This window comes from Hemitrygon akajei, chromosome 3, assembly GCF_048418815.1.
Source record: "Hemitrygon akajei chromosome 3, sHemAka1.3, whole genome shotgun sequence".
Taxonomy (NCBI): domain Eukaryota; kingdom Metazoa; phylum Chordata; class Chondrichthyes; order Myliobatiformes; family Dasyatidae; genus Hemitrygon; species Hemitrygon akajei.
The window spans coordinates 34,711,705-34,733,850 of NC_133126.1; the positions used below are offsets into that span (position 1 = coordinate 34,711,705).

The window sequence follows — 22,146 nt, forward strand, 5'->3', positions numbered from 1 at the left end:
TAGGATTAACAGGATTTATAGATTTGTTTTCCATCTGAGCACTTGTTACTGGCATAACAAAGCCATTATCCTGAAAGCTTGGAAATAGAAACTTCATTTTACCAATTATTTCCTCTGTACCGACTGAATTGTACCCATGATAAAGCAACACCAACACCGATGGATAGGTCATCTCATCCGGATGCTTAACGCATGTCTCCCCAACTAGACCCTTTATTCCCATTTGAAGGAAGGTCAGCAAGCTCCTGGTGGGCAAAGGAAGCACTTCAGGGATAAATGAAAATCAGCCCAAAGAAATTCAACATTACATCTAAAATCTGGGAAGACATTGCATTCAATAGCATCACCTGGAGGGGATTTGTTCAAGAATGAGCTGTGTTACATGAGAATGACCCCTGCTGTGCCATGGCAGCTGCAGAAGGAGAGAATAAACAACCAAGAGACCTGACCACAAACCACAACTCCATTTACTCTTGCCCACACTAAGCCAGAATATGTGGATCCAGGACCAGCCTCTACATCCACCTGAGGGGAACGTCTTACACCATTCGAATAATTCGACTTTGTAAATTTCATAAATTTATAAATTCCCAGAAGGTGGACATGGACTTGATATACTGATTGGATAAATATTCACGTATTATTTCTCTTTACTCACCTTCTTAATAGTGGAATTGACCTGTGTTTTTTTAATAGTGTTAACATTGATGCTAAAATAGTAAACAGGTAAACACAACATTCATCTGCTTCTGTTTCCAAAAACAGAGTCTTTATATCTGTATTCAGACAGGGGAGGAACTGGATAAGACAGGGAATTTAAATATTGCACTTTCACTTTAGACTTCTGGACAATAAAACTAACATTTGAGCAATGTAAAATGTGACACACGGCATTTTAGTGTGACTGGGAAGCATCAGGCAACTTCGCTTTGAACTCGGTTGGGTTTCCTTCACATTCTCAATTTGCCTGTTCAAGTCTACCCAATAAGCAATTGATTCCGGGAGTTACCATTGTACCGACCACGTAAGTGGTAGACAGTCTAATGTTAACTCCATCATTATTTAGCTTGCAAAATTCACTTAGTAATTTCAAAGTTGAAAATTCAAAAGCCACATTTAATAGTATTCTTCATACTGTTGTATGAAAATTTGAGTGCTTCCAACTCTCGGCTGATTTTGAATTGATTCTGTCTTGCTACCATGCTCAAATTTTTAGACACCCCAAGGCTTTCCATGCGCCTCTTTGTAACCACATCAGAACCCTGAAAGTAATGGAGCTGAGAATCTCCAATGAGTCAGCCCTTCCTGTAAGTACAGGTTCATTTTTCAAAATTGTTTGCACTTTTAATGTACCTAAGTGGACTAAACATGGATATATCTTGTGGGTAAGGAAAAACATTTCATCCTCAATATTTTTTCTTGGTTGACTTTATACAGTGAAATGAAAACATTGTTATAGAGAATAAAACACGGCCACAAATTTAAGTTCTTCTTCCTGTCCCAAGTTTGTCTCATGGGATATTATGAATTGATAATCAACAAAATGTAACCAAATAATCACAAAATTTTTAGAAAAGTTCTTAGTAGGGTAAAGGCAGAACTGGCAACGAATACCCACCTGTAACCGTCCATGTGGAACTGGTCGTGGACTCCCTTGAACTGTTGCAATCATTTTAATGTACAAAGTTGGAGGATTTTGAACCAGTGAAAACTAAGAAATATCTTTGCCATGTCAGGCTTGACTTGGAGTGGAACATGTTGGTGAAGTTCCCATGTGATGCTGCCCTCTTCATTCTATATAGTAGAGATCAGGTCTTGGAATCAATAGAAATAAAAGTCCTTTTGTAAGTGAGGAGAATCAACAATATGCCAAGAGGAAGCCTCCTAATTTGCTCATAATTAATATGTAATCTGCCTGTTTGTAAGCAGAAATTAGTATTTATAAAATATTGAACACTTTTAATGAACATATACAATGTACAATTGATCTGGCATTAACAATGTAGGCAGTGCAGGGTAAATACAGGCAGGGATCCATCTTCACACCTCTCCCTTTCAGAAGTCTACAAATCTCACTTCACAGTGATGCTTTTCCAAAAGTCAAATAGGGATAGGATACAGTGGGACACTAACAATGATGACGGACAGAGGAATCTTCGGGTTCATGTCCATATTGACACAAGGTAGACTGAGGAGAAGGCGTATGGCGTGCCCACCTTCAAAGGTCAGGGCATAGAATATAGAGTTGGGATGTCATGTTGTGATTTTATAAGACTCCAGTTGGACCACACTTGGAGTATGAGTGCTGTTCTGGTCATCACAGCTTAGGAAGGATGTGGTTGTACTGGAGAGCATGCAGAGAAAATTCCCTAGGATGTTGCCTGGACTAGTTATGAGGAGAGACTGGCTAGGCAGTGGTTGTTTTCTCTGGAGTGAAGGACGCTAAGGGGGTGACCTGATAGAGAAATATGAAATTATAAGAAGCAAAGAAAGGGTAGTCAGAAACTTCTTCCAGTCGGAAACAAGAGAGTTTAGCTTTAAGGTGAGAAATAAGGTTTTTAAAGGAAAGAGGGGAAATTTTTTTTACAGAGTGGTTGATATTTAGAAAACACTGTTTGAGGTGATGGTGGAATTAGATTTACAGTAGTTACTATGTCACTTAGGCAGGTTCTTAAATAGGAATGTCTTCGAAGGGTATCAACCTACTGGAGGTAAATAGGATAGAAAATCGGCACGGACACAGTGGACTAAATGCCCATTTAAGTGCTGTACAGCCCTATGACCCTAACCAATGAAGTAGTGTTTCATGCCATGATATTTCAGAATCACAGTATCTGATTATGTGCATGGCATGGTGCCGTGGCACAGCTGGTGGGACCATTGTCTCAATGTGCCAGATACCTGGGTTCAACTGTGACCTCAGGAGCTGTCTGTGTGGAGTTTGCACATTCTTCCTATGACCATGTGGGTTTCCTCCAGGTGCTCCACCTTGAAGATGAGCAAGTTCATAGGTTAATTGGTCACTGTAAATTGCCCCTAGAATGAAATAAGCAGTAAAATCTATGGGGAGTTGAGAAGCTTATGAGGAAATTTTAAAAATAATTGAATTAATGTAGGATTGGTGAAAATGGTGGTTGATGTGGATTTGGTTGGCTAAAAGGTCTCTCCTGAATGGCAGAACTCCAAGAACTGGTGCAGTTTAAACCTTTTAAATACAAAATATGCATTCTTTTTAATATTTATTTGCCAACAGCTATAACTTATATACACAGAACAGTTCATACTTTTCATTCCACAACTAAAATCCTCCACAGTGCATCAAAGTGATGTCTACTTCAAGCTGAATACAATGTAAAACAGTCTGCAAGATATGCCTCCCACCCACCCTTGACCCAATGAATGAACATGGCAGTCTGAAAAGACATCCTTCTATATAACGAAAGAGGGGATTTCTACTGAAAAGAGTCAAATATAGTTTATGGAAGTGTAGAACTGTTTACTATTAGCAAATCTCGGTTTCTGTTGAAAGATACACAGCTAATTAAATACCTAAACAGCTAAGTGCAAACGAAAGATGCATAATTTAATGGTCTATTATAACAATACTTATTCGTAAATGATTGCCCTAAGTTCTGATATTCAAATGACTGGTTGGTAGAAAGATAATGGACAGTGATTCAAAGCCACTCAGTTTCACAAAGTTGCACAAACAAAAAAATCAATATAAACAGCATGCCAGTTCTCGCTTCAGTAACGGTAACGATATTGTCTGTATAAACTTTCTGCCCAACTGTTCCACTTGCTTGAGGTGGGCTCTGCGATGCTGGTACTTGTGAGCTTTCTGGAACTGTTCCCACGCTGATGAATTTGTACTTCATGCACACACGTCTTCAGCAACAAAAGAAAATCCTTTGAATTCATCTTGATTTATCATGCGGACAAGCGCCTCATCAATTGGTGTCAATACAGGCTTCTCTGCAGTGAAGTCTCGATCAAAGTTATTTACGTCCCTGTTTGTTTTCTGACAGGAAAGAGAAATGTGTTATTTTATAAAATGATTGATCTTGACTTGACTTATGTATCATGTATAACTCTCTTTTTGAGGTGGACATTCAAATTTAAGTATCACCCTCATCTGCTTTTGAGTCCAGACTCTCCCCCTTCAGATCCAGATTTGCGACTTCAAGTCAGTTCTGTGGTAAACAAACTGGCCATCCCATTAAACTGCCACAGAGGCACCAAGCAAAATGCCCTACGTCCTGCCATCATGACCTATGGTCCACGTGGCACTCAAATGCCACATGAATTTGGCTGAAAAGTGATGAGCACTGCCTGAGTCAGTGGTGGAGGCAGATACACTAGTGAAATTTAAGAGACTACTAGACAGGTATATGGAGGAATTTAAGGTGAAGGGTTATATGGGAAGCAGGGTTTAAGGATCGGTACAACATTGTGGGCCGAAGGGTCTGTACTGTGCTGTATTGTTCTATGTTCTAGCTTTTGCTCCACACACATCTGAGGAAGTGATCATCAGATAGAAAACACAGAACACTTTCCTTATGACATTACCATCTCCAAATTTGCTTTTGGGTCACCGTTTACTAGAAATGTAACCAGATCAGCCACACAAGTTCTTTAACAGTAGGTTAGAAGTTAGATATCCTGGACTGAGCGAGTCATTTTTACTTCCTCCCATAGTATAACTTGTGTGCGTAACAGCATAATGCGTGTGGCTGGATGAGTTTAGTTCCAACACATCTGAGGGTGGTGATACCATGCCGGACAAAGGCAGCCATAGGATTTACATTGATTTTCTATCTAAAAAGTAACCCTCTTCACCACAATGCAGAAGGTTATAGCACCTACCGCTTACAAAGTGCATGGCAGAAACTAACTAAAGAACCCTTCCAATCCTGAGATTCCTACATCCAGAAGGACAAGGCAAAGGATAAGGGGAGGCTGCTGCTTGAAGAAGGATACTTCCAACTCAGAAATCTTGCAAGTACACTGACACTCTCTCATTGTCGCTGGGTCAAAATCCTGAAATATCTGACTTTATGGCATTGGTGAAAACCTTTATGGTAGGGACAGCACCTGTTTAAGGCACTGGCTAACTAATACTTTATTAGTGATTATTAGGGATGGCCACTTAAAGATTCAACATCAGCACTGCACACATCCCACTGACAGAAAATGTAAGTTTTTCTGGTGCCATTTTAACATGGCATTGACTCACTTAACAAATTCTCTCTAAATCGATTAAAACCTCCAGAAGATGCACATAGACATGATCAATAATGAGCTTTACCCACACAAATTTGAGTGTATTTGGCAACAAATGAGCACTGAAAATGCCACAATAGAAGTTCTCCTTCAGGGCGAGTTGAATGGGATGGCCCTGCTGACAGAAGTGAATGGCATAAAGGGGGAAAATAAACACCTCCAGGTAGAGAAGCAATATTAATAACTCTTGTTAAGGTCTGAGCCAGCCAGGCACACAAGCTCAGCCTTTCATGGCAGGTAGCCTTAGTAACCATGGTTACAAACTGAATAGATTTTCCCAGGTCTGAAACTTTAAAATCTCTGTACACTGCAATATAAGCTAGACAGATTCCATTGCACCAACAGCCAAATTAAACAAAACTTGCTCTATCTGAAGTGGTTCAGTAAAAGAAAATAATGGCATACTGAAAGCCTGAGCTATATTGTGGAGAGGCAGACTTTGATTTATTGGAAATCATTATATATGCATCAGTCCCTCCATCTTAGCCAGTCAATATTCTAAAAGCTGTAGCTTTACTGACTGCAAATGCTTTGTGTTTTCAAAAATCTTGACCTATCATTGTGCAGACACAGAACAGATAAAATAGGATAGGACTATGTCATTTAAAATGCACTCTAGTATGTTTTGTAACATTGACTCCACGGAGGAAATATATGCAGTAAATATTTTGAAACCTGCTGCCAAAACATAACAAATATACCTCTGATCGTTTCAGTGTAAAGTGCATCCTCTCAGAAAGAGGAGCACCGAAGAAACAGGCAGAGATGTATTATGTTGTTACTGAGCTTGTTCATGCACAACCAAACTTCCAGCATCTTGAAGGTTATTATAAGGGACAAACTTTCTCACTTTAGTAAGAAAACTTACAATCCTGGGTTTAAAAGGCGGCTTGATCTTTCGCTGTTCAAGCATTTCCCAATCAATTCCCTGAAAGAAGGAGTGGTCCAAAATGGCTTGCTCTCCACCTTGTGTCGCAACACATCCTAGCCGTTTGGTCGGATTTTTTATCATAAACTGGTGGAAAAAAAAGAACAAAACTGTTACACATTGACTGTATAATGTGCCTAAATTAGAGCATAGCCTAACTTTGCGATTTCCTACCAAGGTGCTCTTGGTTTCTTTTCTGAAGAAAGCAGGCAATACCTGTTGAATGTGATTTGCTCTCCGGTGTCTCAACCAGCAGCTGACCTTGGCACAGACTGACCTTTATTCAATTTGCTCCCTGATTTGAAACACAGAAAGGTCCTAGGTAGCTTGGAAAAGATCTGCATCTCATGATGTGGTGCTCACCACAGATTAGAAGCTCTCTCTATTGTGCCTCCTTTGTGCAGTGAGCAGGTGGATGTGACTGCACTGAAAGTGGCTTCAGCAGCTTTGGACTGAGGTCTAGGGGAAATCAGACTAGGTTTTTTTTTTATCACTGATGTATGTTGTGAAATTTGTTTGTTTTGTTGCAGCAGTATAGTGCAAGATGTTAAAAATTACTATAAATTACAGCAATAAATAAATAAATAAATGGTGCAAAAGAGGAATAAAGAGGCAGTGTTCATGGGTTTGTGGTTGGTTCAGAGGGGAAGAAGCTGTTCCTAAAAACATTGACTGTGGGTCTTTGGACTCCTGCGCCTCCTCCCTGATGGTAGTAGTGAGAAGAACCATTTGGAGAGGTTCCTCAATGATGGATGCTGCCTTCTTGGGACGTCGCCTATCGAAGATGTCCTTAATGACGGTGAGGCTTGTGGCCGAGACAGGTCTGGCTGAGCCCTGCTTATTGGAGCCAGGCAGTGATGGAACCGAGGGCTGAAAACGGGGCTGTTCTCCGTATGCAGCAGTACAGTGTGGTGTAACCAAAGTCAGGCAGCAGCAGTACAGGATCTTGGAAGTCACCTCGGGGTGTGAATGAGAAGAGCTTCACTAATATTGGAAATGAATCTCCTGGCAGAAATATAAAACTCTTCCTGCCAGTTGAAATCAGCTGCATGCCTCGCACTGTAAATGGGGCAGGGCCCCAGCCACATGGCAGCTGACTATTAAAGGGGTTTTAATGGTCTATTGTGATATTCTGGCATGCCACCTTATGCTTGAGGTTTGAGCTGTTTCAGATCCACAGAGTACATGATCCTAAGTTTAATTTCAAGCAGTGGCCCATGAAGTGAGTTGTACAAATCTATTGAGAGAAGACACTGCCATCATTGGTAAAGTATTTGTACAAAAATGTAAATTAAGTGGCCCAGAGATTAGTTGCCACCTAAACCTAAAGTACAGCAGATATGGTGATCATAGTAGGCATCATCATGTCTTGGAGGTGATTATGGTAGATATCATCATTTCTTACAGTTCTACACACTGTTAATTTATTTGTTTACAGAAAATATATCAGCAATAGTATGTAAAGATTGCGAAGTGGTAACATGATCTTGGATTAGTTGGTAAACTACCTGTTTTCCTGTTTATTGACAACCCATAAAGAATAATGAGCATTTCCACCTGTTTAACTCATCAAACAAGTTATTTCTTTCCACAGGCAATTTTCAAACTCACTCAAGCCAGAAACCAGTTCCAATCTGTTTGTCCAATGACAGTTTAATATCCTTCAAGTCTGTCAACAAATAATCAAGCTTACACAAACCAGAATCCAGTTCCAACCTGCTCTCCACTGACAGCTTAATATCCTTCAAATGTGCCAACAATCCGAATGACTAAGTTCTTTTACAAACTGTCATTTTTATCCTGGAAAGGCATGGATTGGTCAACAACTGATAAGGGGTTCTCTTTAAAAACAAGCATGAATAATCAGGGGTCAACACACACAAAATGCTGGTCGAACACAGCAGGCCACCCTGTTCCCTTTACCTGGATTCACCTATCACCCTCGAGCTTGCATTCCTTCCCTATCTTCTTATTCTGATCCCTTCCACCTTCCTTACTAGCTCCGGAGAAGGGTTTCAGCTGGAAACATTGACAGTTTATTCCAATCCTTGAATGCTGCTGCCAGCGCGTTTGTGCTCCAGCATTTTGTATGTGTTGCTCTGGATCTCCAGCATCTGCAGAGTCTCTTGTGTTTATTTGTACTGTATCAGTTCTATGGCTATATTTACGATGGGTGATGATGATGCACTGCAGATAATACTATCTCTTTAATATGTGTTTATGTCCTTAACTGACTCACAAATTAATAGTGGATGTGGTTATTTCCTTAGTCATAAATGGTTAAGCATTCTAACAATGGTTGAGGTACTTTTGATGGGCGCACTTCAATATTGAAGTGAAAAAGTGAGTAGGGTAATCCAAAATGTTGAGATTACAGGAATTATTCAAACATGAAATAGGACATATGGTGATTAAAAGGTGGAAATGCATAACCTCTATTCATAGCGCTGAACAATCAAATTAATAAAATGGGTGTGTTCATCTTTCTGATTGAATTCGATGGAACTCAGGTTCAGAGGAGAGTTCATTTCTCTTCCTCTCATTGCAAGCTGTGCTGTGGAAGTTCTGCTGGAGGAACTCAGTGAGTCACGCAGCATCTGTGGGAGACCTTTGACCTGAAATGGTGCCAATTCTTTTCTTCACACAGATACTGCTTGACCCACTGAGTTCCTCCAAACGACTGTTTGTTCCTCCAGATTTTCAGCATCTGCAGTCTCTTGAGTCTGCACTCTGCTGCAGAAGATGTTTTTAATCCAGGGTCTTTATCTTGGACGCCCGTGTAAAATCAGTGGTTAGACACACATTCACACACATTTGTGAGTGCACACACATTTGCATTCGTGCACACGCTTGCATGTGTATGCATACACACAAGTTATGCTGACTTCATTTTCAGTTTAGTCAGCTGTGGGTATGAATATCTTTCCTACATTTATGTACAAGATGAGGCTGCCATTGGCAAGGCAAGCATATATTGCCCATATATTGCCCAAGCATATATTTCCTCGTTTACCTTTTAATAATTCCTGTAACCTCAATTCTTTAGCTGCACCTTACTCACTGATTCTTTCCAGTACTTAAATGCACCCATCAAAAATACTTCAAGTAATCTTAGCCAGCTGTAAGACTAGGGTTTAATTTTTGCCGCTGTCTATGAGGAGTTTGCACGTTCTTCCTGTGATCGTGTGAGTTTTCTTCAGCTGCTCAGGTTTTCCACCCACATTCCAAAAAAAAAGTACAAATTAGGGTTAGTAAGTTCTGGGCATGCTTTGTTGGTGCCGGAATCATGGTGACACTAACGGGCTGCCCCAGCACATCTCAGACTCTGTGTCATTGACTCAAACAACGCTGTGTTTCGATGGTCCGATGTGCACATGACAAATAAAGCTAAAACTGATTTCAAATACCCGCCTCTTTCACATGGCAGGTAGGAATGAACTATCTTAGAGTCATAGAGCCAAGAAACAGACTGTTCAGCCCATCTAGTTCATGCCAAACTATTATTTTGCCTCATTGATCTGCACCTGGGCCTTAGCCCTCCATCCCCTCCCATCTATGTACTTATCTATTAAATGCAATCAAACCACTCTCTCTGGCAGCTCATTCCACACTCTCACCGACCTCTGAGTGAAGCAGTTCCTGTTAAACATTTCACCTTTCACCCTTAACCCATGACCTCTAGTTCTTGTCTCACCCAAACTCAGTGGAAAAAGCCTGTTTGCATTCACCCTATCTATAGCCCTCATGATCTTGTATACCTCCACCAAATCTCTCTTCATTCACCTGTGCTCCAGAAATAAAGTCCTACTTTATTCTGTTTTACTCTGGGTCTTGCACAGGACAGATCAAGTAAAGGAACCAGATTTCCCTTCCAAAAGTGATGATTTTTCTTATGGTAGCTTTATTGTTGCCATTACTGCACCCTAGTCTAGGAATAAATCGCTATCCATCCAGGTTTGGAATATTTTTTCATAAACAACACCACATATCTGCAATTTTAATTTATTAGGTTGTTACCATGGAAGCGTAGTGATTAGCATGACACCATTACAGCTCGGGGTGTTCTGGAGTTCGGAGTTCAATTCTGGTGCCGGTTATGTGAGGAGTTTCTTCATGAAATGCCTGGGTTTTCTCCGGGTCCTCCAGTGTCCTCCCACAGTCAAAGACATTCTAGGTAGGTTAATTGGTCATTGTGATTATGTTAGGGTCAGTCGGGTTTGTCAGGGGTTGCTGGGGCAGCGTGGCTTGAAGGGCCCATTCAATGCTAATAGTAATGAAACGTAACCTTCCCCTTTGTGAGGATGTGATATGAAATATTCTCTCCAGATCAGTCATGCAAAGTTTGGAACTGCAGTTTAATCATAATTTATGACCATGTTCCAAGGAACCACTGATACCTACATGAATCTGTGTGGGTGTAGTACCACTTTGTATAAGGGGAGAAAAGCCAAATCAGTAAATTCTAGAGTAATGGGGGAAGTGGTGGACATTCCCTTCCAGTGAACACAGTCGGTGACAGAACCACTTGACCATCATGCTACCTAAGGTAGGACAGCCTGTTGAGAATTAACTCCTTAGGCTAAACTTGAATGCAGCCATCAATAACAGAAATATATCTTAACATCTCCAAAACTCTTTAACAGTTAACAACTCTTGTTGCCTTTAAGGAGAAAGAAAAGGAAGAGATCGCAGAAAGAATAAAGTGCCCTTATTTCACGCTATGCTGTTGCATAACTATCCCTAATTTGGCAGTTTAGATTTTTTTTCAGCAGTTTACGGAACAGGGCTAATTATTGCTCTAATCCAATTTAATTTGTGTTGTTCCTCTCATGTGCAACTGCTGGTTAGGGAATACCAGTCTGTGGCTACAAAATAACTTCGGAAGTGCACATGGGGGAGGGGGGAAAAGGAAAAGAAACAGGATCTCAGACGGCAGACAAGCTGGTGCTGTCACGTTAATTAAAGGAAGGAAGGCTTCCTGCACCGTCCCTCAAAATGAAGAATTACACAACATTCCAGGGGTTATCTCCTGTAGACAGGGCACCTTTGCTCACACTATTTTTATTTTATTCCTTCGTTTGTGATTAATTACTCTGTATCCTCAATTAGCAAACAGAACTCAGCCAAATGAACGCCTTAAACATTTTTTTGCATAAGGACTTGGCAAATATCAAAGCTAACCTGGCATGGAAGATCAAGCAATGACAAATTAACCCCAAGGCTATCTCAGGGGTGGTTATAATATGATGAAGAAAGAGCCAGAGGGCTGGTGACACCCGCTTCCTATAAATTGAAGGGGAAATAACATGTGATAAAAGTATTGCATGGCTGTGACTCACTGCACTATAAACCAAGTTTCACACCTCAATGCAAACAGACAGGATGCAGGAAAGTCAGATTACGGTGTTCCTGTACGCACAAGGATTGTGGCCAGACCACATAAAACAGAAAAAAAACCAGATCTTTGTATCAAGGCAGAAAAGGCCTTAAGCTGGGATGCTGCTGCAATATGACTGAAATTCTCTGCCTCGGCCTCTGCCTGTCGAGCCCAGTATCAGCTCACAAAAACATACTTCTTTCAGCAAGCTTCTTGTTATTTAATGTAATATCCACACCATGACCAGTCACCAATTCTTTGCTGACACAGGAGATATTTAGCACTATTCCAGCAGAGTGCGTGGAAATGCCTTTGCGTCAAAACCACATAAATGGAAGTTGTTATTGTTGACGAAACACTAGAGAGCTCTTTGACAGACCTCTTTAAAGACCAGAACAGCTGAAGTTGCTGAAAATTTTTTACAACTTTTTTTGAAACTCTTTAAATAAAGATGATTAAAAAATAAGGGAAACAAAATCTAATAATATACATTGATACGTATTGTGGTGAACTACATATACCTGTCTGGACACGCCCCCTGATGACTGCTCCTGTGGCTCCTCCCACAGACCCCTGTATAAAGGTGATGGAGGTCTGAGCCCGGCCTCTCAGTCTCCAGGATGTAGTATGGTGGTCACTCACTGCTCGTTCCTTCTTCCAGTCAATAAAAGCCGATACCTTGCTTTTACGTCTCAGAGTGAGTTATTGATGGTGCATCAGGTATATATATTTACACACAACCTAATTCTCTTAATGGAGAAGACCTGTGGGTGACGTTGTTTTAAACGAGGAGAGGCTGATTCACAGGCAGGCACCACACAGTTCTGGACATTTCACAGCCAGGGTCCAGTGGCATGGAATGCAAGACGAGTGGAGACCCTTCCCTGCTGCAGACTTCCTCCGCCTTCACTGCCATTGTGATGTGCCTCCATCTTCTGCCAGCTCCATCACTGAGACCTTGGTGCTTCGTTGTCCAGAATTCCACCCTATGACACCCAAAGACACCCTATTATGGGTGTCTTTGTTTTGTGGTTGCCAATAAGGAGACAAATCTCAAGGTTGTATAAAGTATCCATACTTTGATAAGAAATGCACTTTGAACTTTGAACTATATACTTCTGACATTCTGGACATATATATTCTTTAAGCTGTAAGAGTCTGTTGATGTTTGCTCAAAATTATCCTAAATTTCCAGGTTCTACTCATGAGGCTTTTAAAGATAATTAAAACACCCATGATGATTAGTAGGCAAATGCATTAGCAGGTATAGAGATTCCTGGGTTCAATTCCTGGTCCCAGGAATTTTGTTTAGGCAAATATTGTGGTGCTGCAATGAGTCTCTGGAACAGAAGAATCTGTAAGCGCTTCTACTTCCGACTGATTTTGGGGAAGCTCCGTGGAACAGTGAACTTTGGCTGGAACAGGCTGGGCCCAATAACAAGATCACCTGAGGATAAATTAGCTCATCACCCCATGAAGAATGTACCCCTCCAGGAGGTATCGGAAGACCACCTTCACCATTGAACTTTTCCAGTAACAAAAGGTTACTTTCTGAATACAGAAGCAAACAAAAAAGTCTAAGGTTCAGTTTTATTTTAGTAACTGTACATGATGTAGACATTGCTGGCAAGAAGGGCATTACTTGTCTATCCTAATAACTGCTTTCAGAATCAGGAGCCGATCACATTGGTAGGTCTAAAGTCACACACAGTATAATCTGACCAAAGAATTATGGCAGTCATCACTCTCTGAAGAACAATAGTGAACCAGATAATTTTTGTTTACAAAACCAATAGTTATGTCTTGCTTATTACATATATTATCTTTCCATTTGAGATTGATTTCACTAATTGAATTTAATTTCCTGACTAATGTGGTGGGATTTGAATTTAGGTCTCCAGGTCAACAACCAAGGCCAGTCCAATAACTTACCCACAGTGCTACTTTCAATAGCAGGTGAATCGTGTTGATTTGGCAATCAGAAGCAGAAGGCAAGGGGTGAGAAGTTGTTGGGCATTCAATTCCACAACTGAGTAAACTCATAGCTACCAAAGTGGCGACTTCTTATGTAGAACAACACACACAAAAAGATCTACCCAAAATGTTTATTTACCTCCATTGATGCTGCCCGAATTGCTGAGTTCCTTCAGTGTTTTGTGTGTGTTGCTTCAGATTTTTCCAGCATCTACAGAATCATTTGTGTAACTTCTTATGTAAAATTGGCTGACAATGCAAGAAGCACACCCGTCTATGTTGTTGCCAACTGACCCTAATTTCCACCCTTCCTTTCCTTCCCAAAATCTTTCAACATACAGCCGTTTTCCAAATCTTCCTCTGAAAATCTTTCATCAGGTTTCTGTGTGTACCATCAGACCAAAACAGCTCTGACCAAAATCACAATGAGCATCTTGTATGAACAATGAGCCCAAAAGCTGATTATTGACTACATGAGCAGGAAACCAGAAAATCACGAACCAATCTTCTTTAGGGGATCAGAAGTGGAGATGGTCAGTAACTTTAAATTCCTTGTCATTAAAAATAAAAATCTTTACTTTTTATTTTAACAGGCACATACAAGCTTCGTACTCAACATTTCACTTTCAAAGGCTTTTCACTTATCATGTACACCTTTGCCTGTCCCAATCCACACTTGCCAGATCCTTTCTGATATAATCAAAATTGGCCTCTCTCCAATTTAGAATCTGAACCTGAGGGCCAGACCTATTCTTTTCCATGATTACCTTGAACCTAAATCCATAGCGGCAACACAAACAAATTGGATGGTAGAGGAGGTATAAAGCATAGTTGACTTGCCTTCATTGGTTGGGGTTCTAGATATAACATTTGGGAAGCTACGTGCAGTTGTATAAGCCTTTGGTTAGACCACTTTTGGAGTACTGTGTGCAATTCAGGTTGCCACAAAACAGGGAGGATCTGAAGGGCTGGAATCAGTACAGAAGAGTTTCACAAGGACGTTGTCTGGATTGGTGGGTATTAGTTGCAGGAAGACAATGGACAAACATGTTTTCTCTGGAGTATCAAAGGCTGAGGGACTACCTGATAGAAATTTATAAAAGGCAAAAATAGGGTAGGTAGTCAGAGTCTTTTCCGGGGTGGAAATAACATATACTAATGGGCGTAGCATTAATGTGAAAGTGGGAGGCACCAGCCTTCTCTTGATGAGAAATGTTTTCTTTGTAACCTTTGCCCAATGGCAAAAACATGTTTACAGTCCTGACATGTAAAAGCAAGTTTTGCACTGGTGTTTGTTGATATCAAGGAATTCTGAAGGGAATATGTTGTAACATGGTTACTCACAGACATGTAAAGAGCTAACATATGAATCATGAAGGAAGACTGAATTTTGCAATGTTTTTGTAAAGACAGCATTGTCTTCTTATTGAATGTAAGGATTTGTGTGGTGATGTCACAGACACACAGGATCTGACCACTGCATTAGTACTTTCTCATCCAATCGTCTAAGCTTGTACAACAGAGTTTCATTGGAGAGGTCGCTTTGACCTTTTTTCTCTTGATTTAATATGTTATAGTTGTAACATATAATTTGCTGAACCCAACTGAACCAACAGTGATAATAAATCAGGGCTGGAATCTATATGATGTGAAACAGCAAATGTAAATCTGGGCACAATCAGCTTGATTTGTAAAGCACAAGTATTTATCACAAGGAATCATGGGAATCAGTTTGATACAGTCACAGGTTCGAGGGTCCCGTTGACCACTGTGGTAAAGATGGAAACTCGAAGCAGAAGGTCTGGTCCCGATAATGAAGTTAACAGTCTTTACTTTTCTCTTAGGGCTACTAACATTAGAATTTCAAACACGAGAAAATCTGCAGATGCTGGAAATTCAAGCAACACACTCAAAATGCTGGTGGAACACAGCAGGCCAGGCAGCATCTACAGGAAGAAGTACAGTCAACGTTTCGGGCTGAGACCCTTTGTCAGGACGAACTGAAAGAAGAGATAGTAAGAGATTTGAAAGTGGGACGGGGAGATCCGAAATGATAGGAGAAGACAGGAGGGGGAGGAATGAAGTTAAAACCTGGAAAGTTGATCGGCAAAAGGGACACAGAGCTGGAGAAGGGAGAGGATCATGGGACGGGAGAAAGAGGGGGGGATGGGAGCACCAGAGGAAGATGGAGAGCAGGCAAGTTGTTCCTCCAACCTTTTTGTATTGTTTCATGTAGCACCATGGTCCTGAAAAACATTGTCTCGTTTTTCCTGTGTACTGTACCAGCAGTTATGGCCGAAATGACAGTAAAAAATGACTTGACTTGACTTGAACCTGGGCGTGGCTTCACCTTTGATCTTACAAATAAATAAAAGGGATTACATACCATGTAATAATATGATGCTAAAGCAGACCGACAATCAATTTCCATCAGCAGTTATGTAAAAATAAAATATAACTAAAATCTCATTGATGTGCACCAGAAACTTATGCCACAAAGACAACTTGTTGCAACCTCATATTATTATTCTGTGCCTCAGAGTGCTTTTGTTCATTTTTAATAACTGAGGGCAGGAGGAGACTTTTGGGCAGATCTGCTATTTAATAAGTTTTTTGCCAATCAGCGACCATATACTCAGTCTTCTATCCTATTCCTTAAGAAGTGCTGAACAAAAAATACATATCTCAGTTTCAAAATTAACAACTCATGGTTTGCTGAAGTGAGATCCACACTTGTACATCTCAAAGCATGTGAGAGACTTCTCTAATTTCACTCTTGCGAGGCCTGTCTCACATTTTTAGATTAAATGGACACCCCAATCAATGGAAAACACTTATTTTTCTGCCCTAACCAGCAGCCCTTAAAAATCATGAAAACTTCAATCTAATCACCCTCTAACCTTCTACATCTGGGCAGAACCCCAGCCCATGTAATCTAGTTTACATTCTGGTAAATGCTTCCTGAAGTGTGGTGCTGAGATCCACCTACACAACTCCAATGTCAACTGATGCTGGATAAATTTAAAACAGAGACTGATGTTTTTTGTTAACCAGTTAGTAAAGAATATGGTAGAACAAAGAGTTTATGAAATTAGTTCACACATCCTATTGAATAGCGGTGCTGGTGAAAGAGTTGTAATGCCTCCCTCAAACCACTTTGATCTTACAAATAAATAAAAGGTATTACATACCATGTAATAATATGATGCTACAGCAGACTGACATTTGCCTCATATTCTAAAGTGGATGTCAATAAAGCCTTAAGCTTTGTTTTATTTTTACTCACTTGCAGCTGATGAAGATGACGTAGGTGTGGTCTTGCTGGAGCTTTTATTTCCTCAAATTGTTCTCATTGTATCAATGCTCTTCACTTTTCTTGTAAACATTCAGTGTTCTGTACTGCTCCCCTCTGGCTACTGCCTTAAGAAATTTCTATTTCCTCTTTGTTTTTGGAACCTCACTCTACAGACCATGCTGGCTATGATGTCTTATGTTAAAGGGCTGTGGTGTGTTTCAATACTGGAACACTTAACTCACTTAACACTTATAACTTGTTTTTAACTGACGTGTGGCTGTTGTGTTTTTCTATTTATTGTTATGTTTATTATTTAGTGTTGCATTTGTTATGTTATGATTGCACTGCTCCTGGGAAACGTTGTCTCATTCTGCCCTGCAGAGCTGATGTACGGTTAGAATGACAATAAAGTTTTTGAATCTTTTTTTTGAAGTCAGTATGATTTAGCAGAACATTACAGTCCCCTGTTCTAAGGCATGACAAACAAACCCTGTGGCATGTCAAAGTGCACAGTGGTTTTTGATGGATTATTAAAATCATGGTTTCTCTTTGGACCATTGAACATGTTTTTTACATAATAAAATCACATAGTTACCAACTAATCAAGCTAATCAAGGGACAAGTTCAAACCTGCTGTGTCAGCTTGGGAATTTTAATGTAGTTGTTTAAGTAAATCTTATTGATGGTCTACAGTGCTGCTTGGTGCAATTAATTAAACTAAAGGATTTCCAGCTACACAAACAGCTACCCATAATAAAAGAGCAACAGTGTAATTGCTACCAAAAGATCTACCAATAGACAAGTTAGAAAAAAAGACTAATTTCCTGTTGACTTAATGGGTAATGTTCAGCGTGGCAGTTAGCCAATAAAATTAAAAAGCATGGATATGCATTTCAGGACAGGTAACTAAATAAAGACTGATATTTCCATTGTATCGATCATGGTTCCAGGATGCTCTTAAACACATTATAGGTGATGAAGCACTTTTGAAGTGTAAACACTATTGTGGTGTTGAAAATGTAATATCCAAATTCTACACAGATGGCAGTAATTGCCAGTGCTGCACTCACTCAAACTTGAAACTGAAAAGTTCCTTCTGTTTTTCTTTCCATTTCTGTGTTTTTTTTAATGAGTAGCATGGTAGTGTAACGCTATTACAGTACCAGTGACCTGGGTTCAGTTCCGCCACCGTCTGTATGTTCTCTCCATGACTACGTGGGCTTACCTGAGGTTCTCTGGTTTTCTCCCACAGTACAAAGATGTAGTGTAGGTGTTTGTAGGTTAATTGGGCACATGAGTGTAACTGGGTGGTTCAGGCTCATTGGGCTGACTGGGCCTGCTACCCCCGCTGGATCTAAATTAATTTCATTTTTCCTGCTGTATCCAGAGATACCGGCCACGTGACAGATGCACTGCCTCCTGGCTGGTCGGAGGACACACCACATGCCAATCAACATTTGGTCCCTCCCAACTAATCAATGCACACCTAAATTATTGGTCACCTTAATTGGATTATCTCACCCAGCCCCATGCTTTAAAAGGTGAGACTTGCCCTTGGTTAGTCCTCTCTTACAGACCACCACATTGGAGGTAAGTGCATTGATTTATGCTTGGGAAGGTCTATCGTTTGTCCTGGTAAGGGAGCTGCAGCTATCCAAGGTCAAGGGGGATAGCTGTCGTAGTGCTTTTCGCTTGTTCTTTGTTTGTGTAACCGTACCCTGTCCCCACACCGCTTCCTGTGTATTGTAGTTGCTTGTGTTGACCTGACTTCCCCTTGTAAATAAATTCCTTATTATTAAAACTGTGTGTGTCCGGGCCTCTACTGTTGAGACTCTAAGAACCAGTTATTTTCCATCACAACACCTGCATAAACAACTTCATTAAAAAGGTTTTTTTTTGTGCTCAAATCTTTGGACTGACAAGGTTCTGCAGTGACAATTTTATTAACTGACCCCTGGCTAACGAGTTGATAGCGGTGTAACTGATACCCTTGAATCGCAAGTGGAGCAAAGCTGTGGTCTGCATCTCTCTTTGCCTCCAAAATCTCCCTCTTCCTCTCTCAAGTGAGCTGGAATAACGATTATTGGCATCTAATAATCTGAGAAACTCCTTCAGCCATCTAAACCCGAGGTAAAATCAATGGCTTCAGCAGAAGAGGGCCACAATGGAAGCTATCTATTCCTCATTATAAAGGTTGATTGCCAAAGATTATGGGACTAACTGATGGAGCCATCTGAGAGGCTAATTGCTTCATTTAAGATTCTGAAATCATTTCAAGCTCTCGTACTAATTTTTTCCACACTTTCAATCCTAAAGGAGTGATTCGGCACTGCAGAAAAGAACCAAAGGCAAATGCCAAGAATTTGGATACAGATTTTAACTTACTGCTTTCAGGATAGCCATTGCACCTTCACTCAGCCAGACTGGGTAAAGGACCTCATCGTTCAGGATAGATTCGAACAGATCATCTTCATTTTCGGCTTCAAATGGGGGCTGACCACACAGCATCTCATACAGCAGGACGCCGAGTGCCCACCAGTCCACCGAAGAACCATACTGCAACTCCTGCAAAATCTGCCCAGAGACACAATTCCTGTCAATCCAACCTTGCAAAGTAACTGGAAACCTAAAAAACAGTTGAAGCATTGCAGTCATGTGACAAGGAGTTGTAAGTCTTCAAAACAGAAACTATTGATAAAGATTCTGGAAACCAATACTTTGGTTATGAGCTCTACACTATTCCACATGGCTCACTCCGCCTGTGTGTTAGCCGACACAATTTGAGACCACAAACTGTAGTCTGACCTTCGGGGTTCCAGGTTGTAGGCTCAATCACAAATGAAACATAAAGCAACTCGACCCCTTGGTTTGATGGATTTTTGGAGCTGGATTCACAGAAGCCTGCTGAAGGAGAACTATCACTTGTCCCTTTGAACAATTTCAGAACATCTTATTTGAGTGAAACCTGTTTGTAACTCTGCCCAAAGAGCCATACAGATTGACACTGTAAATATGCTAACTGCAACAAACAAAGGAAAAGATCTTTACAAATGCATAAATCAAAAGACCATTCAGATGGAAAGTTTCTTCCCATTAACAGACCTGGCCATATTGATGAATAAATACTTATCAATTTTATCAATGTACTATAAAAGGCATTATATCTGAACGCCTAACAGCTTGGTATGACAACTGCTCTGCATGTGACTGCAAGAAACTGCAGAGGGTTGTGGGCACAGCTCTGGAAATCACACGACCCAGCCTCTATGCATTCTATCTATACTTCACTGTGCCTCAGTAAACAAACCAGCATAATTAGAGATCCCACCCACCCTGGAAATACTCTCTTCTCCACTTTCCCATTGGGCAGAAGATATTAAATCCTGAACTCGGGTACAACTGGGCTCAAGAACAGCTTCTATCCTGCTGTAATCAGACTCTTGAATGGACCTCTTTGCTGCAGTCTTGATCTCACAATCTTCAATGTTCAGCTGTCTAAATGTGTAGCTGGTTTACCAACCCAATAGCTTCAGTTGGTAGTTTTGTCAGCTTAGCCAAACTGCTGTGCAGACCGGAACACAGAGATAAGATGGGGAGAGGAGATAAGAAGGTTGGAGCTTCATGAGTCAATGCAACAATAACACAACAACTTTTGTTATTGTTGCAGTGGTGCAAGAAAATGTCCCAAAGGAGCACTGAAAGGAAACTTCAGTACCTCAATACACAAGAATATTTGCTTAGGTAAAAGAGCAAAAAAAGTCCTTCAAAGAAGTTGGTTTCAAGAAGCATCTTAGATGCAGAATAAGGTTTAGGGATAGAACCAGAGTTCAGGTCTTCAACAACTAATGGTGTCACCACAAGTGACGGAGTTATCAACACTTGAGAACCCACAAAAGGTCCCAAGTTGGAAGGGATGCTCCTGCTGATATTATGGAGAATGTCAAAATATTAAAAGAGACAGGGAATTGGGTTAGAGGCAGCTAGGATGCCATTTGAAATCAAGACTGGAAGGTCTGAAGTTGAGGCATTGCTCAAGGGAGAGCCAACCACAGCCAGTCAGAGAATGATGCAAATTGGGATAACATCAGCAGCGTTTTGCTTGAGCTTGTTTATAGAAGGTGGGAGTCTAGTTGGGGCTCTGCCAACTGTTCAAGTCTAAAGCTTTGGTTGTATATTCCAACAGTGGGTGAGGCGAGTTAAGATGGTAGGAGAGTCATGCGGTGCTACCAAGGTGGAACTGGGTTGCCGTGTTGATGGTGCAGATGGGTGTTGGAGGCTAATATCTGGGATCAAAACTTGTGAACAGTTTGCTTCAATTTTAAACAAAACTTGAAAATGTTGGAAAGACTTAGCAGGTCAGGCAGCACCTGAGGAAAGAGAAACAACATTTCAGGTTCAGGAAGGTCCCAAATCCAAAATATCTTTTTGGTTTCTCATACCACAGATATTGCTTGATTGCATTGATTTTGGTTTCCAATTCCAGACAGGTGTCGGGGGAAAGGATGGATTCAGTGGCTAGGGACAGAGTGTAGCTTGGTCACTGAGGATTTCTGGAGGGACATATGCCCTGAGAAGCCAAATTTAGTTATGGTTCTCATCAAAACCCTGTAACACTGAGGCAGAGTGTTAAAAATAATGCCCCTTCTTGGAAACCTGGATGCATATTCAATCCAACATTCAGGAATGAAATTCTCTTCTCAAAAACTTAAGATCTAATCTGAAAACATGCTTTCAGTCATTTTAACCTAGATCCTGAGAGAAAAATGTCTAGAAAATGGTTCTTTATAAAACATATAAAGTAGAGCATTGGTTCTAATGGTACAGTTCTTCTCATGCAAGGGTAAAGGTGTGTAAATTTTGGATGAAGTAAATAAATATGCATGAGTTGATCATAATCTGATGATAAAACCAAATAAGGTGGTGTACAAAGAATACCATTACCCAGAACTGATAATTTTCACCTCATTTCAAATATTATCACAATACTGAATGCCTTTATCATGCCTTAATTGATATGAAGCATTTTATGACTCTATCAATATGTAGAGCTTACAGAATCTTCCTGCATCTGCACTTACAATGAATCAGATAAGTGAATCAGCTGCCCTATTTTTACTAGTTGGAGCAGATAGTTTAGGATCAACATTGCAAGATAGTGATATCATTTAAAATGCATAATTATCTCCTGTGGTTGTTTGGAAATACTGGCCTGGAGTTCCTTCAGCGGGGCCAGTCACATGCATATATTGCTCCCAATCGCACTGCCACAGCGATCCCATGTTCTGGATC

At 40.5% G+C, this 22,146-nt stretch overlaps 1 protein-coding gene across 7 annotated transcripts in view; it reads right to left on the reverse strand.

Moving 5' to 3' along the window:
* Positions 1–3,206: 3,206 nt before the first annotated feature.
* The window catches only part of prkcha (protein kinase C, eta, a), a 402,904-nt gene continuing 383,964 nt past the window's right edge, over positions 3,207–22,146 (reverse strand). For all 7 annotated transcript variants that reach the window (XM_073039531.1, XM_073039533.1, XM_073039527.1 and 4 more), the window contains 3 exons: positions 19,243–19,431; positions 6,152–6,298; positions 3,207–4,021 (listed from right to left, as the gene is read on the reverse strand). In XM_073039531.1, the coding sequence (XP_072895632.1) occupies positions 3,875–4,021; positions 6,152–6,298; positions 19,243–19,431 (483 nt within the window). In that variant the 3' untranslated portion in view covers positions 3,207–3,874. The remainder of the gene's footprint in view (positions 4,022–6,151; positions 6,299–19,242; positions 19,432–22,146) is intronic.